The following is a 17,497-nucleotide window of genomic DNA, read 5'->3' as shown; positions in this document are numbered from 1 at the left end:
CTCTTTGGGTCATAAATAAGCATTTGATGGCCTGACTATTGAGAATCATTATTTTAAAGTGTCTCTTCACTGCCAACATTTTATGGCAGACTTGACTCCATCATGAGGAAAGGTAAGATAGTCACCCTACATTAGAAGATTTCCAACTCAGTGTATATGATCGCGAAACTATTGAAATTGTAAGTGAATATTATTGCCACTGGTGGAAAAAATTGGAATAACATCTCATGTTATACAACCCGATCGGTATTACAGGTATCCATTGTACCAACAATGTTATTAATAGTATATTTCATATTACTCCTTTAAGTTAGAGCATGCAGTTATGTATCACTTTAAATGAAATGTTCAGAATATGTATTATATGTCTTTCTTGTGTTAAATTCTATCCTACCTGGTTAACATGTTTCGGTCTGTTATGAACCTTCTTCAGAACTGGTTGTTGCTGGTCTTGGCGCCTTTTGTTTTGTTTCCTGTGGGGGTGTGCTTGTGTAGTGTAATGTGGAGTCAAAGAGTGTATGTGTTCTGAAATTGAGTTATGTGTTGAGAATTTCATTTGGATGTGTTTTTATGTGTCTGTATATTTCGTATTGTTCTAGTGTGTTTTGTTTCTGGCTTTTTGGTTGGATGTGTAGAATTTCCATGTCTGTGTTGATGTCTCTGTAAATTCTACACATCCAACCAAAAAGCCAGAAACTAAACACACTAGAACAATACGAAATATATAGACACACAAAACCCATCCAAATGAAATTCTCAACACAACTCAATTTCAGAACACACACACTCTTTGACTCCACATTGCACTACACAAACACACTCCCACAGGAAACAAAACAAAGGCGCCAAGACCAGCAACAATCAGTTCTGAAGAAGGTCCATAACAGACTGAAACATGTTAACCAGGTAGATAGAATTTAACACAAGAAAGACATATAATACATATTCCGAAGTGATATAGTGTTAAAAGTTGTGTAATCAAGATGTATGAAATGTTCAATCATAATATGCATACTGTATATGGTTTTTGGTTTAAGATATGGATAAGAATATAATGAGTGAACCTTAAATTGAAAACCATTTAAGACACATTTCCTCTGCTACTCATCTGTTCACATAACAGCCTATGTCTTTAATATTGAAACATAACAGAAACACCAACATTTAAACACTGACCAGCTGAACAAAAGTGGCTAACATGGTTACTCTGACTCCGACTGAAATTCTAAGACGATTTTATACTTTAATAATAATAATAATAATAATAATAATAATAATAATAATAATAATAATGTCATAAAACTGAAAAATTCCGTTAATAATGGATATTCATAATATATTTAAAATTGTCAGATTGGAAACACATATAACCAATTTTTCGCCCATCATTCCCATCGAACCACAGCAACAGTCAAGCACCCATGTGGCAACCTGACGAACTTCCATGATGATCTCTTTTGCTTCAAAATATGTTGAACACTGTGAAAGCCTCAAATCATACTTGTGATGTGTTTGTTTCTTCGGTAATCAAAAGTGATTTCATTTGTCATTTCGAAACAGGTTCCACGTGACCATGAGGCCATGACTAAGTGGTTGTATGATCGCTTTGTGGAAAAGGAGGCACTGCTGGATGCCTACTACAAGACTGGCAAGTTTCCCACTGAGGGTTTCTGTGCCTCTCCCGTCCCTCCTCAAGAAGTGTCTCAGGATTGCCTTCGGTTTGCCATCCTCCATCTCTTCTTCATAACATCAAGTTACATTCATTTTCAGCTTCTCTCGTATGTTGTGTCATACTTTTGGTATTGAAGCTAAGGCTGACTGACTGTGAGTTTACCTTCTATGGAAAGTATTTCAAAGTTATTTGCACTCTTGAAATGCAAACAAACACGTCACAGTTGGAGAAAGTACAGGGTTTAAGTTACTGTTTGCTTTAAGATAATTCCTTTTATCGTAATGAAGATGATGCACCTATTATTTCACGTTATTTGTGAGTCATTCGTTTTCTACTCTGTTCTCAAGTTCATTAGTGTAACTATATTCCACAGAGTCCATAAAATTGTGCAAATGACTGTGAGATACAGGTTCAGGGTAGAGAAGCAGCAGCTGCCATAGTGCAACATGAAATGGTACATGCTGTGCTATCATGGGCTAGTATACAGAACTCTAGCCATTATTCCAAATGGGATAGTCATAGAGGAAATGTCAGGCAGTGGTGTAGCCAGGTATAAAGATGGAGGATGAGTGAAAACAAGATACAGAAATTTCGTTTTGACTTTTAAGTACTGCCAATTATATAATTTTAGATGTAAGATATTTTTATCTCTCGGAAAACTGCATGTTCTGCTTATTGCAGAAAACATTATTCTTCTCTGGCTATGCCACTGTTGTCATAACTATTTTTACCCCATTTTAATAATTCTGTCAGTCACATACCTACATGTAGAAAACTGAAAGAGATGCGTTGCATATTTGTTAATATATTGTATATCGGTTTTTAACTAAATCTTAACTGATGCTAACTTAAAATATCTTGTTGAATTGTCACACTTCAGTGGATGTGAAAGATTTAATCATACTGATAGGTTGCCACTAGAGCTGTTAGATGATTATAAATTTCATGTATAAAACAATGGATTTCCATTGAATGTTGATTGATTAATCAATCAATCTTAAAAACAGTTGGTGTAGAAATTTGTTTATGTATTATGTATTTATTTTTTAACTCATTTGATTCCTGCAGGCTGTGTGAATTTCGTAATAACAATAGCTAATACCTACTGGTAGTTAACCGATTATTCTGCAGATTAACCATCGGTGTACTTTTGAATGAAAAGTATTTATTATAAAGCTGTGCAATACTCCGGAATGGTAACAAGACAGTTTAGTTCAGAGTTCGAATATTGATTGGTTAACCATTCAGGGTAATCACAACAGCCCTAGTTATTACCAGACTCGGCATAAAATGGCATTTATTTCCAAGTTTTATATTTGGGACAAATACTGAACTTTCATGTTAAGCTGAGAGAAATTGTTTATTCTATTTTCCTTACTAGACGACCAAATTAGCCAAAACCTTTGCAACATATAAAATGGTTTACAAACTGTGTAGGTTATATGATAACGTCCATTGTCAGCTTTGCTCTAGCTCAAATATTTTTCTCTCTTGTTTGGTAAAGGTCACATTCTAAGTGGACTTTGTTTAGGAAGTAAGTGAATGACACAATTTAGCAGCTGTAAACATTGCACTCTGTGAAGGTCGAGAGTGCTATGCAATCCTGGGACTAATTCGTTTAATGTGATTTCTTGCGACACATTTCCATAGTAGGAATAATTGAGTTGTGTATACTAATGCATTTTCTTTTAAACAAATCACAAAGTTCCATTTTAATCTTGTAACATTCACAAAATATTTATTTTAATGCTTAAGAGTATTTTTTAATTTGTATGTAAATTGTTCAGTATACTTCTTAACAATGTGAATGAGAACTGTTTCACTGTTGACTGAAATTAAGTGATATTTTACTTTAACTTTCAGAACAGGTGCATTTAGTTTAAATGCTAGGTCCATTTTGTTTATTAAGTATTGCTGAAGGTAATGTTTTCTCATTGTGTGTTTCCTAACATTTGCTTAACGTTTTAAAATGTAATTAGTTCATAGACATTTGTTAGAAGCACTGTCTTACTATGTGCACTTAAATGCATCTTTCTGGTTGTGCTTGTCTGTAAAGATTGTGGATTATCAAGTATTTTTAAGTAGCGAAACAATTATTTTGTCATTTTTTGACAATTTTATTATTCTCTTTTGAGCTTTCCTCTACTTTTCTATTTAAAAAACTAATGTACATTCCATTTTAAATTAAGTATGATTTAACATTGAATGACTTCAGTTATTGCAACATAGAACTTGTTTTGACGTGTTTCTCAAACTGTGAGACCTAGATGAATTCCTTGCAAACTATTAGTGAAATAAACTTTTCTAAACATATTTCATCTTTGTGAATAAATAAGCACACAATTGTTGGCCTTGATTTCAGTCATATTCGCAAACTTCATCCATTAACTACACAACTGATCAAGTGCCACATGTTATTAATAAAGTGTATATTTTTGCTCATTAGATGCTCTTTCTATGAAATACAAAACTAATGTTATCATGAAGGTAGGTATATGTGTCTATTCAGCAAACTCTCCTTATATCATGTCCCAGAGTTTCTGTGTGTATATATACTTTATGTGTAAAATCTTTTGTGAATTTGGAAGTCAATGTCATCACTGTCTCAAAAAGGGGGACCATCTACAACATTGCACAAACGTTAGTGCACCAAGTACATAAGGAATGTACACTAACAATTTTAGACAATTCATATTTTATAATGTAAATGACGAACATTGATCTAAAATACATTATATATAGGATGTAGTTATTAAGGTGTAGTGTAATGACTTTTTCTCTTGACTCCTTAATGCAGACGGATCTTATGTCTGTCCCAAGCAAACACAGTAAAGTTCCTCCAATTATGACCTTCTGAAAATGACTTTACGAAATGAGGTTTAACAGGGTTTCATCTCAGAATTTCCTCCCATAGTAGAATCAGTTTTTTATTCTTCGAAGACTTTAATGATTGTAAGTTACAAATCTGTAAGCTCGTGATGAAATTATAAATGAGGACTCCTATGCAGAGGTGAAATCTGTTGAATTACTAAATTAGAGAAGCTTAGACATTGGTGGTAACTATAGGTTGTATGAACTAGAGAAGATATGAAATCGGAAATTCAGCGATTCCTAAACTTTTTAACAGCAAGGGATCCCCTTTGGTTCTCACCAAATTCTTGTTTTCTCTCAGCCTTTAATGAACAAGTTTGCGTTAATATTGACGTTATTTGATGCTATTCATATATGTATAGTGTTGTTAAGTAACAGAACAAAGGATTCAACCCTTTAAAGAAGAAAACGAGAGAAAGTTACTTTTTTTTAATGATTTATTTGATATTATCTTTTTTTTTTCCCCTCTTTGCCTTTCTCTATAAATCTCATGCCTTTAGGGAATGTTTGCTTGACTGTCACTGTGATTTACCGTAAAACACTTAAATAATACGGGTGAAAGTCTGTATTTAGTGCACTTGTTCTGTGTACAATATTTGAATACGACTTATATTTTCGTACTTTAATTTTCTTTAAAATGTTTGTCAGTTAAATATTTGGAAGCTGAAAATAGGGGATAACATATCAAATGGGAAGTATTGTTGGAGATGTATAGTACTTGTGGGAATAACTGTCTTGGAGTTTGAGAAACACCGACAAAACTCTAACAATTATATAACACGTGTACTAATGATGCTATTGTTTGGAATGCCTGTGATTATAGACAGAGTCTTACAAGTATACAGGGATTGGTAGAAGGCTATATACATAATTTTCTGTCCAAATATTGGTACTATGTCAGACGTGAACAGGAACATCCTCTATGACTTCACCTCATTTTTTGCGGGAATGAGGTAACACAATACCTTGGAGTTGATGATACAATTTATTTTCTGGATTTCTATCTTTTAATTATTTGAATTACAGAAAGTGCTCTATATTATGAGAAAATCAGTGTTCTTTGGTAGAAAATAAATGCTGTTGTTGTGTATGGGACTATTTGAATTACGATACAAAGAAATGTAAATAACTCAAATAATTATTATGCAAGTTCATCTGCAACTTAAGACTGTACAGAATAAATTTTCTGTTTCTCTTTTCCTTAGTAAGTTTATCAGTATCGGAATGTAATAATTGGACAATATTTAAAAAAAGATTACACGTTAGGTTGTGGTCTGACAATGAACTTTTTCATTTGGACAATTTTTCGCATACATATGTTGATCCAAACATACATAACATTTAAGCAGCAAGTACATGCAATCTCGGAAAACTAGTGTGGGGGAAATTTTTGTAAAAGTCACCCAATTTCTCTTTACGTCCATATTTGTCCTTCGATAAATCGTCACATTGTAAATTTAACAGTTCAATTTGATATCTGCTGTGAACATAACTGAACATAACCAACATTAACTGAATAGAGGGTAGCAAAAAATTAAAACATAAGAAGAAGATCCTGAAATCTCGATTCAAACTAAAAATGGCTTTACAGAGTGCATATTCTTCAGAAAAACTAATATCAGGATCACACACTTGCAATAAACTTGGAAAATGCTTAGTATTTTCAACCATAACTTATCCATCCACAGAATCAGAGCCAATTTGAAAGCATCTACTCTGTAGTACATGTGAGATCATAAGGTTCTTGCCTTGAATTGATAGATTTAAATGCTATGTTGAATGAGCAAGGAAAGTCAAGTCACAAACCCAGCTTTTTTTCTTGCATAATACATACACCCACACAACCACAGTCGAAACTTCAGACTACTAAAATATTCGCTATTCCTCTACTGTATACCCCTACGTTTCTTGATAGTATAGCGACCTACTACTACTGCTCTTGAATGACATCACAGGCTAAGCAAGTCCCACTCTCTTTATACACACACGTCATAAATATGCTCACTGACTAAGTTGTATATTATCAGTCATCTTCCGTGACAGACTAGCTATCTGTCCGGTAAGTAGTGCACTAAATGGTTGATGACACTGCCTCTGTCAGAAGATAAAGAGAGGCAGATGTGAGGCAAATTGCAGAATGCAAACATCCAGCAAATATATTATTTCACTTTGAGCAAAGATTATTTTGAAAGGAAAACAGTTAAAACTGAAGTTATAGCCAAATGGGTCAAATTTACAGTAAACATTCACAGTAATTGTTAGTACATTTTACATAATTTTGTGATCGTTTGAACACTACAATGGATTTGAAAGCTGTGTATCACAAGATTTAATATTATGTCTTGTGAAATAGTATAAGAGTCCCTTTACATCAGTGGATCTTTTAATTACGGAAGTCACAGTAATATATCATCGCTGCACCTCCAAAATCCACTTTGTGCATTTAAACAGATTTTTCAGTAGAAAGAAGAAAAAAAAAAAACATCACTTTTAATTCTCTTGTTTTTTCAAAGCTACTTTCGATATAATTTCATTATTTTTAATGTAATGATTAAAATTGTACCGAAAGTAGCATTGAAAATCAAGGAAATTGAAAGTGGTAATCAGAGGTAAGAAGTTCGTAACAAAACGTAACTGTTAAGTTTTGTGAGCTTGGACTAAATATCTACTGAATGAACTGTAGTGACATAGCTCTCAAAGTCGACAAACCAGCAGAACAAACATGTACAGTCGTTTGGTAACAAAACTTATCTTTGTGCCAATGATCCATGGCCTTAGAATTAGAAACAAAATAAAAAATTAATATTGTGTAAAAACAATTATTGACAATAACATTCTGCGTAATTTTCAGTATAAAATAATTTACCCATACATATGAGTATAAGAATAACAAACAGAATACATAATAGGCCTAATATGTATCTAGCCTTGTTACAGTTAATAATAATTTAAATTTTCGGTTTATCAAATATATACTTTTTTATGCTCAGAAAAAAATATTTTTACTCTGAAAATGTTCGTCCTATGTCACAAAACGTAACTGGAGCAAATCTGAAATATGATATACAGTATTCCTTACTGTGTCCCACGCCATGGCATCGCAGTCTAAGGCATCCTGCCTAGGAGTCTCATTACAGAATGCACGCTGGTTCGAGTCCTCATGGGGGAAGAAATTTTCTCATGTAATTTCGGCCAGTGTATGGGACCAGTGTCCAGCCAGCATCGTGATTCACTTGGGGAGCTATGATAGGTAGCGAAATCTGGTTATGCAATCCAGCTATAATGGCTGGGAGGCTCATCATGCTAACCACATGATACCTCCATTCTGGTTGGATGATCGTCCACCTCTGCTTCGGCATGTGGCCATGAGGCCAGTAGCTGGCTGGTCGGTCTTGGCCCTTCATGGCTGTAGCGCCACGGATTATTATTTATTCCTTACTTTATCACCAACTAAACAACAACTTTGTGAATATAATAGTGCATTTCGTATATGGCACATCACATTAACCCATAATTCATTTCAAGAACACTTTTCATTTTTTGCTTTCATGACTATTGGGACTTCTATGGATTGGTATATATATTTGAACAATAATTATTCTTCCATCTTGCAGCATCAGTCATTTCTATTTCTATATTTCTGGACTGCAGGAGAGTGACTCCATTACATACATTGCTGACTATTAACTAATCAGACTTCAGATGCATACAAACAATTGTTCTTCCTCTGTTCTTCCATCATCAATTGAGATTTACTGCCTGATAATAGATACACATATCAGCCAGCACCTCAATTAGAGGTTGAGGCTTATATGATAATCAGTAAATCTTGAAGTTCTGTATTCAACTTCGTGTGATTGAAAGATTTAAATTCTGCCATGTTAAAAACCGCTCACTAAACTGCACAACTCGGCTGCAATCTTAGCATGTAATAAAACTGCTTTTCTACTGTGCATATTGCTGTAATGTAGTTACGAAAGTCATCCATCCACAGTTGCGAATATATACTGCGAGTTACAGTACACACAGCAGACAACTAGTTAGATCTATATGTGTAGCTGTACACAACCTGAAATCTGTTTTGGTACGAACTTCCTACTTCTAGCGTTAATACTTTTTTTTATTTCTCCTGAGAAAATCTGTTTAAATGCACATAACGGATTTTGGAGGTGCAGCAACGATATTTAAAATCTGAATTAAAGAAATAAAGTAAATTAGTTATACAGGGTGTTTGGATGAGTGTGTGACTAACTTTGAGGTGTGATAAGTGCTGTCAAGTGGAACAACTCTTACTTATAAACCCATATCCTGCGACACTCCAGTACAAAGCTACATAACCTTGAAAACAGTTTCACTCATGACTTATTCAATTAGTTCTTTCTCGTTTTCAGGGTGGGATGCGTGGAAAGAGGAAAAACTAATGTTTTGTTGAGGTGACTCTTTTTGTCTCTCCTTTATTTACAACTCAAATGCTTACATGTTTTCATATAACAAATGTACGAACAGTATATCATCTGTGGTTTAAAGACGGTTTTCAACATGGTACCCACCCAGCTTGTTGCATATATTGCATCATCTCATTATTGACTGTCGAACTCGTGTATTACGCAACCAAAGATGAAATACGTTCAACAAGTTGCTGTAATTCCAGACATGTAATACAGAAAGAGATGAGTCAAAACTGTAATGGGAAAATGGTATGAAGCTTGGTACCGGAGTGTTGCCAGATATGGATTTGTAAGCAAAAGTTATTCTATTTGACACCACCTATCACATCTCCAAGTTTGTCACACACTCACCTGAACACCCTGTAGATGAGAGAAAAATGGCTAAAAAACCGAAAGAAATGTCGTCGGAGAATATTCATCTCAATAAAAAATACATTTTATACTGTTGAAAATTTAATGTTCAAAATTGATATTAATTAAATTAGTTTCTCATTTAATCTGATTTGATCGATTCCTAAACTCATGTGTACTATATTATTTAGACACATTCATCACTAACTGCACTTTCCTTGTGAGAACTATCACTTTGCTGATTGTAGCAGAGTGAATTCATCAGATTACTGTGAGATGTAAAGTAAACCCTTTTCAATAGATCTCTACAAGAGGCTAATTATTTTTTCTTTAAATGCGTATTTTCCTTAGAAGGGGGTTATGGGCAAGGATGTACTGAGTAGAAATTAAAACATTCTTAGGCTGGCCATTTAATTATGTTATAATTTATATATTCTTAATACGCGTTGAATTTATTAGCAACACACCCTAAAATAAACTTCTGCAAACACCCAATACAATATTTTCCACAGACCACTAACATATTTTTTAACTAATACTGTAATAAAATGTATTCAGTTTTCATATACAAACACACAATTACATTTTTACAAGCTTATTTTCAATTGAGATAATGATGCATACTTAGGGTGACCAGATTCACATTGATAATAAGAGGACACAAAGCTTCAAAAAAAAGAGGACATTGTTCGAAAAAAGAGGATAGAAAATAGGCCTGTAATTTAAATTATATCAATATCTATTTTATTACAAAATAATTACAGTACGGATTTAGGCTTATATCATACTTAAAAGTATGTTAATATCTATTTTATGACAAAATAATTATGATAAAACTTAATAATGATTTTAGAGTTAGCTACATATGTATGGAAGTTCGATCGTTGGCAAAGAGTACATTCCATTGATGCTGCTTCCATCTACAGGCAAAATACTTGAAAAAGGCGTCGAATCAGATAATTTCAAAATATCAGGCATACAAGTTACGAAAAGGGGGACATTTCTTGATTTTTTAAAAATCCGCCCAGACCCTGGACAAAGGCCTAAAAAGTAGGACATGTCCGTACAAAAGAGGACGTCTGGTCATCCTATGCATACTATTATTTGTTGTAACGTACTGCTGCTAGTGCCACATTGGTGTGACCATATCTTGTAAGAAATCTATTATAAACGTTTGGAATAGGTTCAGAATTTTGCTGAAACAGGTTCTGTATTCGCAAATCTATTCAAATGTATTCCTTAAAAACTGGATTTCCCTCAAAGTGAAATTCCTGTATGTTGTTTTCTTGGTAATTCTGCTGAGCCTTTTGAAATCATCCTTGAAAACGGGAATTTCTTAAAAGCAGGTATGTTAAAAGGAGGTTTTACTGTATTTAATTATTCTTTATCGTCATTCTAGGAATTTCTGAATGAGAAAATATAATTGAGGTTGTAAATATTCGTTTATGATTCAGAAATAATATTTTCATCTGCTAATGATAATATGTTTACTACGTGTATGCGAGTAATATTTAAAACATAAGGGTGTACACTTCAGTATTGATTTTCCCTCACCATTACTCTAGTCTGTCAGTCTTGATGTCAGCAACTACATGCTCCGTTTATAAACACAGGCTTTACTTTTGTGCCATAGATCAATGATAGACAGCTACTTCATCTAAAGTTCTTGACATTACTCCCTATTTTCCTATGTCATTCCTACTATTATATTAAAATATTTCGATTAAGAAAAGAGTTCTATTTTACTATAATTTAGTTTCTGCATTTCTTTAGTATATGGTGCGAGAAAGTTTATTTATTTTTTGTCCTACCTCTGTAAAAGAACATTAGCAAAGTTTACAACATTGCAAAAAAAAGTTAGGCAGAATGTGATTAGTGTGATTTTTTTCCTTTGACTGCGCGTGCAGTTGATACATCACAGTCACTTCTTTGTGTACTTGTTTTATCTTCTCAACTTTATTCAATAAATAAAGCCTCATTCCAGCTGGTACTACTTTCCAAGTATGCACAACGTACTTATGTAAAGAAATGTGCAAAGAAGTCATTTTTCTGCTATTATTTAATTAATTTTCCTTTTTTTTTTTTTGCGTTCGTAACAGTGTTTGAAGTAGGATATATAACATTTCTGCTGTCATTTTTATATAAACACTTGCCGCATGCTTTTACAGCCACATGATAATGAAGCTTATCGCCTATAGAAATAATAATTGAGATTCAGAGCTAGTTAGGCGTGGCATTTTGTTGTTGCCAAATATATTCAATTTTAGGATTTATCATGACTAATATTTAAAAAAAACTCTGAGAAAAAAGTACATTCCCTTTGTATCTTTTCCTACTTCTTGCACTGTTTTGTAATGACATCTTTTTGTGTGCATCTCATTTTATTGTGTATATCAGAGATGGCCAAATATTTTGAGGATATCGTTGAAACCGGAAAAGAAAATGAAACACATTTTAGAGATGTTAATAATAAGGAAATGGATGTAAACTTTGAAAATAGAACTTTCTATGATGTATATGTTGCGAATTATAGCTAGTGTATGATCTGCATTCATATTCTATTCATCCTTTGGTTTGTGCAATACTGTGTATAAAAGCTTCACATGTTGTATTTTATTCCTGAATTAACTCATTTTTATTTTTAATTTAAATGTAGGATTTATTTGTATGCTTTTGGAACATTACAGAACATGATAATACTTAGATGGTAATGTTAATAAAAGTTATTAATGTGGATGACTTCCTATAGAATATATTTTACATTTTTAATATTTGATTACGGATATTAGAGATGTTGGCTGGCTCTTTTTACCACCACTTGCAGTAATCTGACCATTTTTGGAACAAAATTGCAAAAGTTTTAAATTATATTATTGTCAGGCAACTCTCTGTTCACGATGTCACAATTAGAAAATGTTTAATCTGTTTTTAAATATTTTAGGATTATTTATTTGGCTTGACAGATATGCAACTAATATGCTATGGAGTATGAGTTTCCAGGGCATAAAGGAAATAGTCTTGAATACAGTTAACAGAATGTCAGAAGATATAAAAAAATTAAAAGAAAATGTAGTATTTGATTTCAGTAGCTATGTTTTTACTATTTCCACTTCCATTTGTATCATCTGATGTTTCAGAGGACAAATTGGTGGAAGTGATTTTGAAACTGTCGTATTTACCCGCGTAATAGACGCACTTTTTTTTTTCTTGGATTTTCATAACAAAAAAACTAGGGTGCGTCCTTTAAGCGATGAAAAAACTTTAGTAAAAAAAAAACGTGTTAAAGATGCGCCAGCTTGAATGCTGAAATAATCGATAGAATACATAACGATATATTATGGGAAACACAATTTTATCAACACAACTGATTACTGCAGATGTCCTAAGAATACTGCGTTATTAATTGGAGAGTACCTATATTTTGCGTGTGTAAAAAAATAACCAATCACGATTGCAGTGGTACCATGCATTGTTGTTTAAAAACTTGAATTTAAACATAATCTTACGACTTTCGATATTATTAAAACGATCTTTGTTTAAAATGAGATGCGTCTATTACACGCATTATTTTAATTTTAACGCAAAAAATTGGGGGGCGTCTCCATTACATGGGTAAATACAGTATTAATTTCAGTATAAATGGCCAGAATGTCCTCAATATTTCAACAGTATGATCGATTTTCCCGTGTCTCACATAGCATTTAGATATTTTCTGTCATGAAGTTGTCCTTGCCAGAATACACAAATACACTGCATATTTGTTCTTACTCTGGTTTAACTTGAATGTTAGAATGTCAGGCCAGGTGCCTGAAAATAAGTCCTGTCGGAGAATTAGACACAATGCTGATTCATTATTTTTTTGATATGTAACAGTTGCACAACATTGTATGTGTTTTAGAATATGCTGGTCAATATTCTGTACATAATAAATCATTTGTGAACAAACAGCCATTTCTTTAGATTTTGTACATTACAAATAAGTTTCCTTTAACTATGGTTATATACATTTGTGATCACTATATTTAAATTGTATAGTTGTGTTTCGTCGGATGCAACATTCTTTATTTTAAACTTAACAGATTTGATGTTATGTTCAAATTCTTTGTTTCATTTGAACAAATGTCATATTTAACGGTATCATAATATTCTCTTCAGGGCTTGACAAACTTCCAGACTGCACACTGAATTTAAGTTAAAATAAATGCTACATCCAAATTACTCCTATAAAGATATATTTTGTAGTATTGAATTTTGCGTGATTTTACTTGCTTACCATAAATATTCTATTGTATTTCTATCACGCGATTGGTACATAAGGGCGTAAGTATGTCATAAATAAATAGTTTTTGATATAGTAATCTTGGAATAAATTGAATTAAATGTCTCAGGAAACTGAAGGTTGGGTTGTCGAGCCCTTCATTTATATTTTATTTACTCTTCGTTCTAGTGATCAGTACTTGATGAATGTAAGAAATAACTTGTTACTAAATTTTCATATTCAATTGAACATAACATAGCAGACTAGATTCCTTCAGATGGACACGGTATTTGTCCTGTTTACTTCCCATGGCTCAAAACTGAATTGGTTCCCTGTCACGACATAACTTCGCTGGCCTTCACTGTGATATAACATATCTTTAACTCTTCCTTATTAATCGATATTTCTTATTTGCAAATGTCAGTGAAGTGAGAATTTATGTCAGTACTGTTTCACGAAACAAGGAGATTGTGATGGAGTTACTTTCTGTGATATGATCCAACTGTGGCCACTTCCGACAATTTATAGATTGCTGTTTTGTTGTCAGCAAACTTAATATTGTAAAGGCAATTTTGCCAGCTTCCTTAATGCAGTATTTTATATTCCAAATCAGGTACGAAAAATATAAGACACCACACCATTATCATCCATAATGACACTAAAATATTACAAAACTGCAATATTTCAAGATCAGTAACCTTTCTTACAATTATAATAAATTATTTTTGAGATTAAAAGCAAGTATCTTATTTCATGTACTCAATACTTGTAGGAATTAAATATACACATACAAATTTACGAATGACGGAATTATTAAATTTTAATATTAGATACTTGTAATAAAAAATCTCGAAGTAAGTTAAATCTTTGAATTTAGGTAGACAATTTGTTCTGGAATTATGATTAAGTTATTTGTAACGTATCAGTCTTGTAACATTTTCCCAGAAAATTGGGCAATTTACAAGTTGAAGTACCGGTAACTTTTTTTTTTCAGTTAATTAAAAATTCTAACAAAATTATAGTATGTTCTTATTGATACAATCATCATCATCATCATCATCATCATCATCATCATCATCATCATCATCATCATCAGCGCTACAGCCCTAAGTGGGCCTTGGCTTCTTCAACAATCTTCCTCCATTCATCTCCTGTACTTTTCTTCTCCAATTTCTTTTACCCATTCTTGCCAAATCATCTGTCACACCATCCAACCATCTCAATTTGGGTCATCCAGGTCGTCTATGTCCCCACGTTTCACTGAATAATACCTTTTTTGGGATGTTATTCTCCGTATTCCTCATTACATGCCCCAACCATTTTATTCTCGAGGATTTTATGGCGGCGATTATGTTATGTTCACCATGCATTCTGTCTATTTTGCTATTGTATCTCTTTCGCCACAAACCTCTGTCATTTATTGGACCGAATATTCTACTTAGTATCTTTCTTTCAAAAGCTTATTGATACAAAGACAGCCCGGAAAATGAATCTAGATCGATACAAAGACAGTTGAATTACTTTGATAGAAGAATGATATAACTAAAAATGGGCATTTTAAGAATAAAGAGCCACTGACGTAACTCAGTCAGCTAAGGTGCTTGCCTGCCGATCTGGAGTTGCGCTCAGGCACAGGTTCGATTCCCGCTTGGGCTTATTGCCTGGTTGAGTTTTTTTCCGAGGTTTTCTCCAACCGTAAGGCAAATGTCAGGTAATCTATGGCGAATCATCGGCCTCATCTCGCCAAATTTCATCTCGCTATCACCAATTTCCATAATCGCTAAATAACCTTGTAGTTGATACAGTGTCGCTAAATAACAAAGTAAAAAAAAATTAATAATCGGAAAATATTGTTTCTATTAAACTGCTTTTGTAGAAAATGTATTTTTAAATTTTAATTTGTTCGAAAATCCGTGATATTTAGAATAACTGTGAGGCTTACTGAAATAATACTTCTAATAGTATTCAGTTAACGCATATTTACTGTATAAGAAAAATAGTATGTGACTTGGACGGAAACGAGCTATTTAGTTTAAAAACATGGGCAAAAGAAACATGTCAAACAAAAAATATATCGCAGTTGAAATTTGACCTCCAGTACTTCGTAAATAAATAACAGAAATTGAATAACATTAGCCTGCAAATGTAATGAGATATTGTGCAGATAAGTAATGTATTATAAAATTTCATCTGACACTTATTACTGCATAATGACTGAAATCTACTGTACTTTGTGGTTTCAGTATTTAATATAAAATACCTTATTAGAATATTTATTCAAGTACTGCTCACAGAACAGCGAGAGCAATGTTTAAATAAATTAACAATTTGTTCTTGCCTATACCTATAATAATTTAGTAAGTGAAATTTCCGTATTTTTATTGCTGGTGATGGAAAAGAGCATGGTAACTGATGCTACATTCACAAGTAACATGGACACACTATTTTTCACTCTGTGTGTTGCGTCTGGTAGAATTTTTGTAACGTTTTTCACTGGTTTGCAAAAAAGTTATGCTTTGTGTCCATGAGTGTACATCAGTGTTCCTGTAAAATTGTATGACACACAGTTTCTCAATATTAAAAAGTGTCTTACACAGATATTTGTTCGTTATAAAATGGGAATTTTGTAAGTATCATGTCCCATAAGTCATAGCAATGGTAATTATTACCCCTTGAATTTTGAAGGAATTGATGGAATTCTGAGATGTAATTGTTCAGTACTGTTAACAGTTCTTGAATGGTCAAAGACAAATACATTTCCACAGTTAACTGTGGCCTGACATTCCTTGTATTGTATTTTTTAAAATAAAAAATATTTCTGAATTTATTGTTCCTAAAGTCAATATAGTATAACATTTTAGACCTACAGAGTGGTTGTATGTTTAACTTCAATTCATACCCTATTTCATATATTTTTAATGTGATTTCAATTTCATTAAAATTTCAGGGTGTATTATTTAACAGTATGAATTCAGAATTTTGGAAGCAAATACTATATGTCTCAGGATTCAGAAAAAAAAAAAAACACTGACATTATAGCTTTTGGGGGAAAAATACGTTAAGTATCTTTGTAAAGGTAGTTGTATTTGTAGATTTTAGATTTTAGGTATATTTAATAAAAATAACCCATAGCAAAATTTTTATGTTAGTTATGTAGCTACAGTGAGCTCTTGTACCCAGATTTTTTAAAAGACAAAGTCCTGAATTTGAAAATTATTGTAAAAATTTCTAATCTATTTACTGGTATCTTCAGAATGTTAGTTAAAACCATTCTGCTGTAGCTAAATAACACAATAAAGCAATGGTTATAAAGTTACACAAATTTAAAATAGCCTGATAATCGAAATTTTTATCTTTCTCGAAACCAAGTTCAAAAGGATGGCTGCTATTTTTAGGACACATAATGACTTGGGCTGTAAATAATTTTTAAGACGTTACTTTAACCAGTTTATGTAAATAATGTAATGACAGATGGCACGATAGACTCGAAGAAGTAAGATTTGGTTGTTTGTAATTTCATAATGTTGCCGATTTTTAAATGGGCAATGTATGAACATTGTGATCAAAGTCAAGATTAAGTTGATGATAATCTGCTGTACAATAAACATTTCAAATGCTGCATATTTGTTTTTAATCATTTTTCCCATAAATACTGCTCGTTCAGTGTTTAAATGCTGGTGCTCATCTGCTTAGGTAAAGATAAAAAAAACTGTGATATCATCTAATATGTTAAGGTTCCTGCATACTAACTGAACATGCGTTACAAAGGGCCGTATTCATAGACATTTTTAGCGCGGGCTTCCGGTGGATGATCAGCGTTTTTCGTATTCATAAACCAGTGTTAGCGATAGGATATGATTTGAATTCTGTACTAGTAACCAGTGGATAGCCGGGGCT

The 17,497-nt window shown here is 32.7% G+C and overlaps 1 protein-coding gene across 4 annotated transcripts in view; it reads left to right on the top strand.

Annotated features, from left to right (window-relative positions):
* Window positions 1–17,218, top strand: part of LOC138703150 (acyl-CoA:lysophosphatidylglycerol acyltransferase 1-like) — a 30,946-nt gene extending 13,728 nt beyond the window's left edge. For all 4 annotated transcript variants that reach the window (XM_069830797.1, XM_069830799.1, XM_069830798.1 and 1 more), the window contains exon 8: window positions 1,561–17,218. In XM_069830797.1, coding sequence (XP_069686898.1) covers window positions 1,561–1,806 — 246 coding nt within the window. In that variant the 3' untranslated portion in view covers window positions 1,807–17,218. The remainder of the gene's footprint in view (window positions 1–1,560) is intronic.
* Window positions 17,219–17,497: the final 279 nt, after the last annotated feature.

This window comes from Periplaneta americana, chromosome 7 (genome assembly GCF_040183065.1).
Source record: "Periplaneta americana isolate PAMFEO1 chromosome 7, P.americana_PAMFEO1_priV1, whole genome shotgun sequence".
In the NCBI taxonomy this organism is placed as follows: domain Eukaryota; kingdom Metazoa; phylum Arthropoda; class Insecta; order Blattodea; family Blattidae; genus Periplaneta; species Periplaneta americana.
This window is presented reverse-complemented; position numbering and strand designations above follow the sequence as displayed.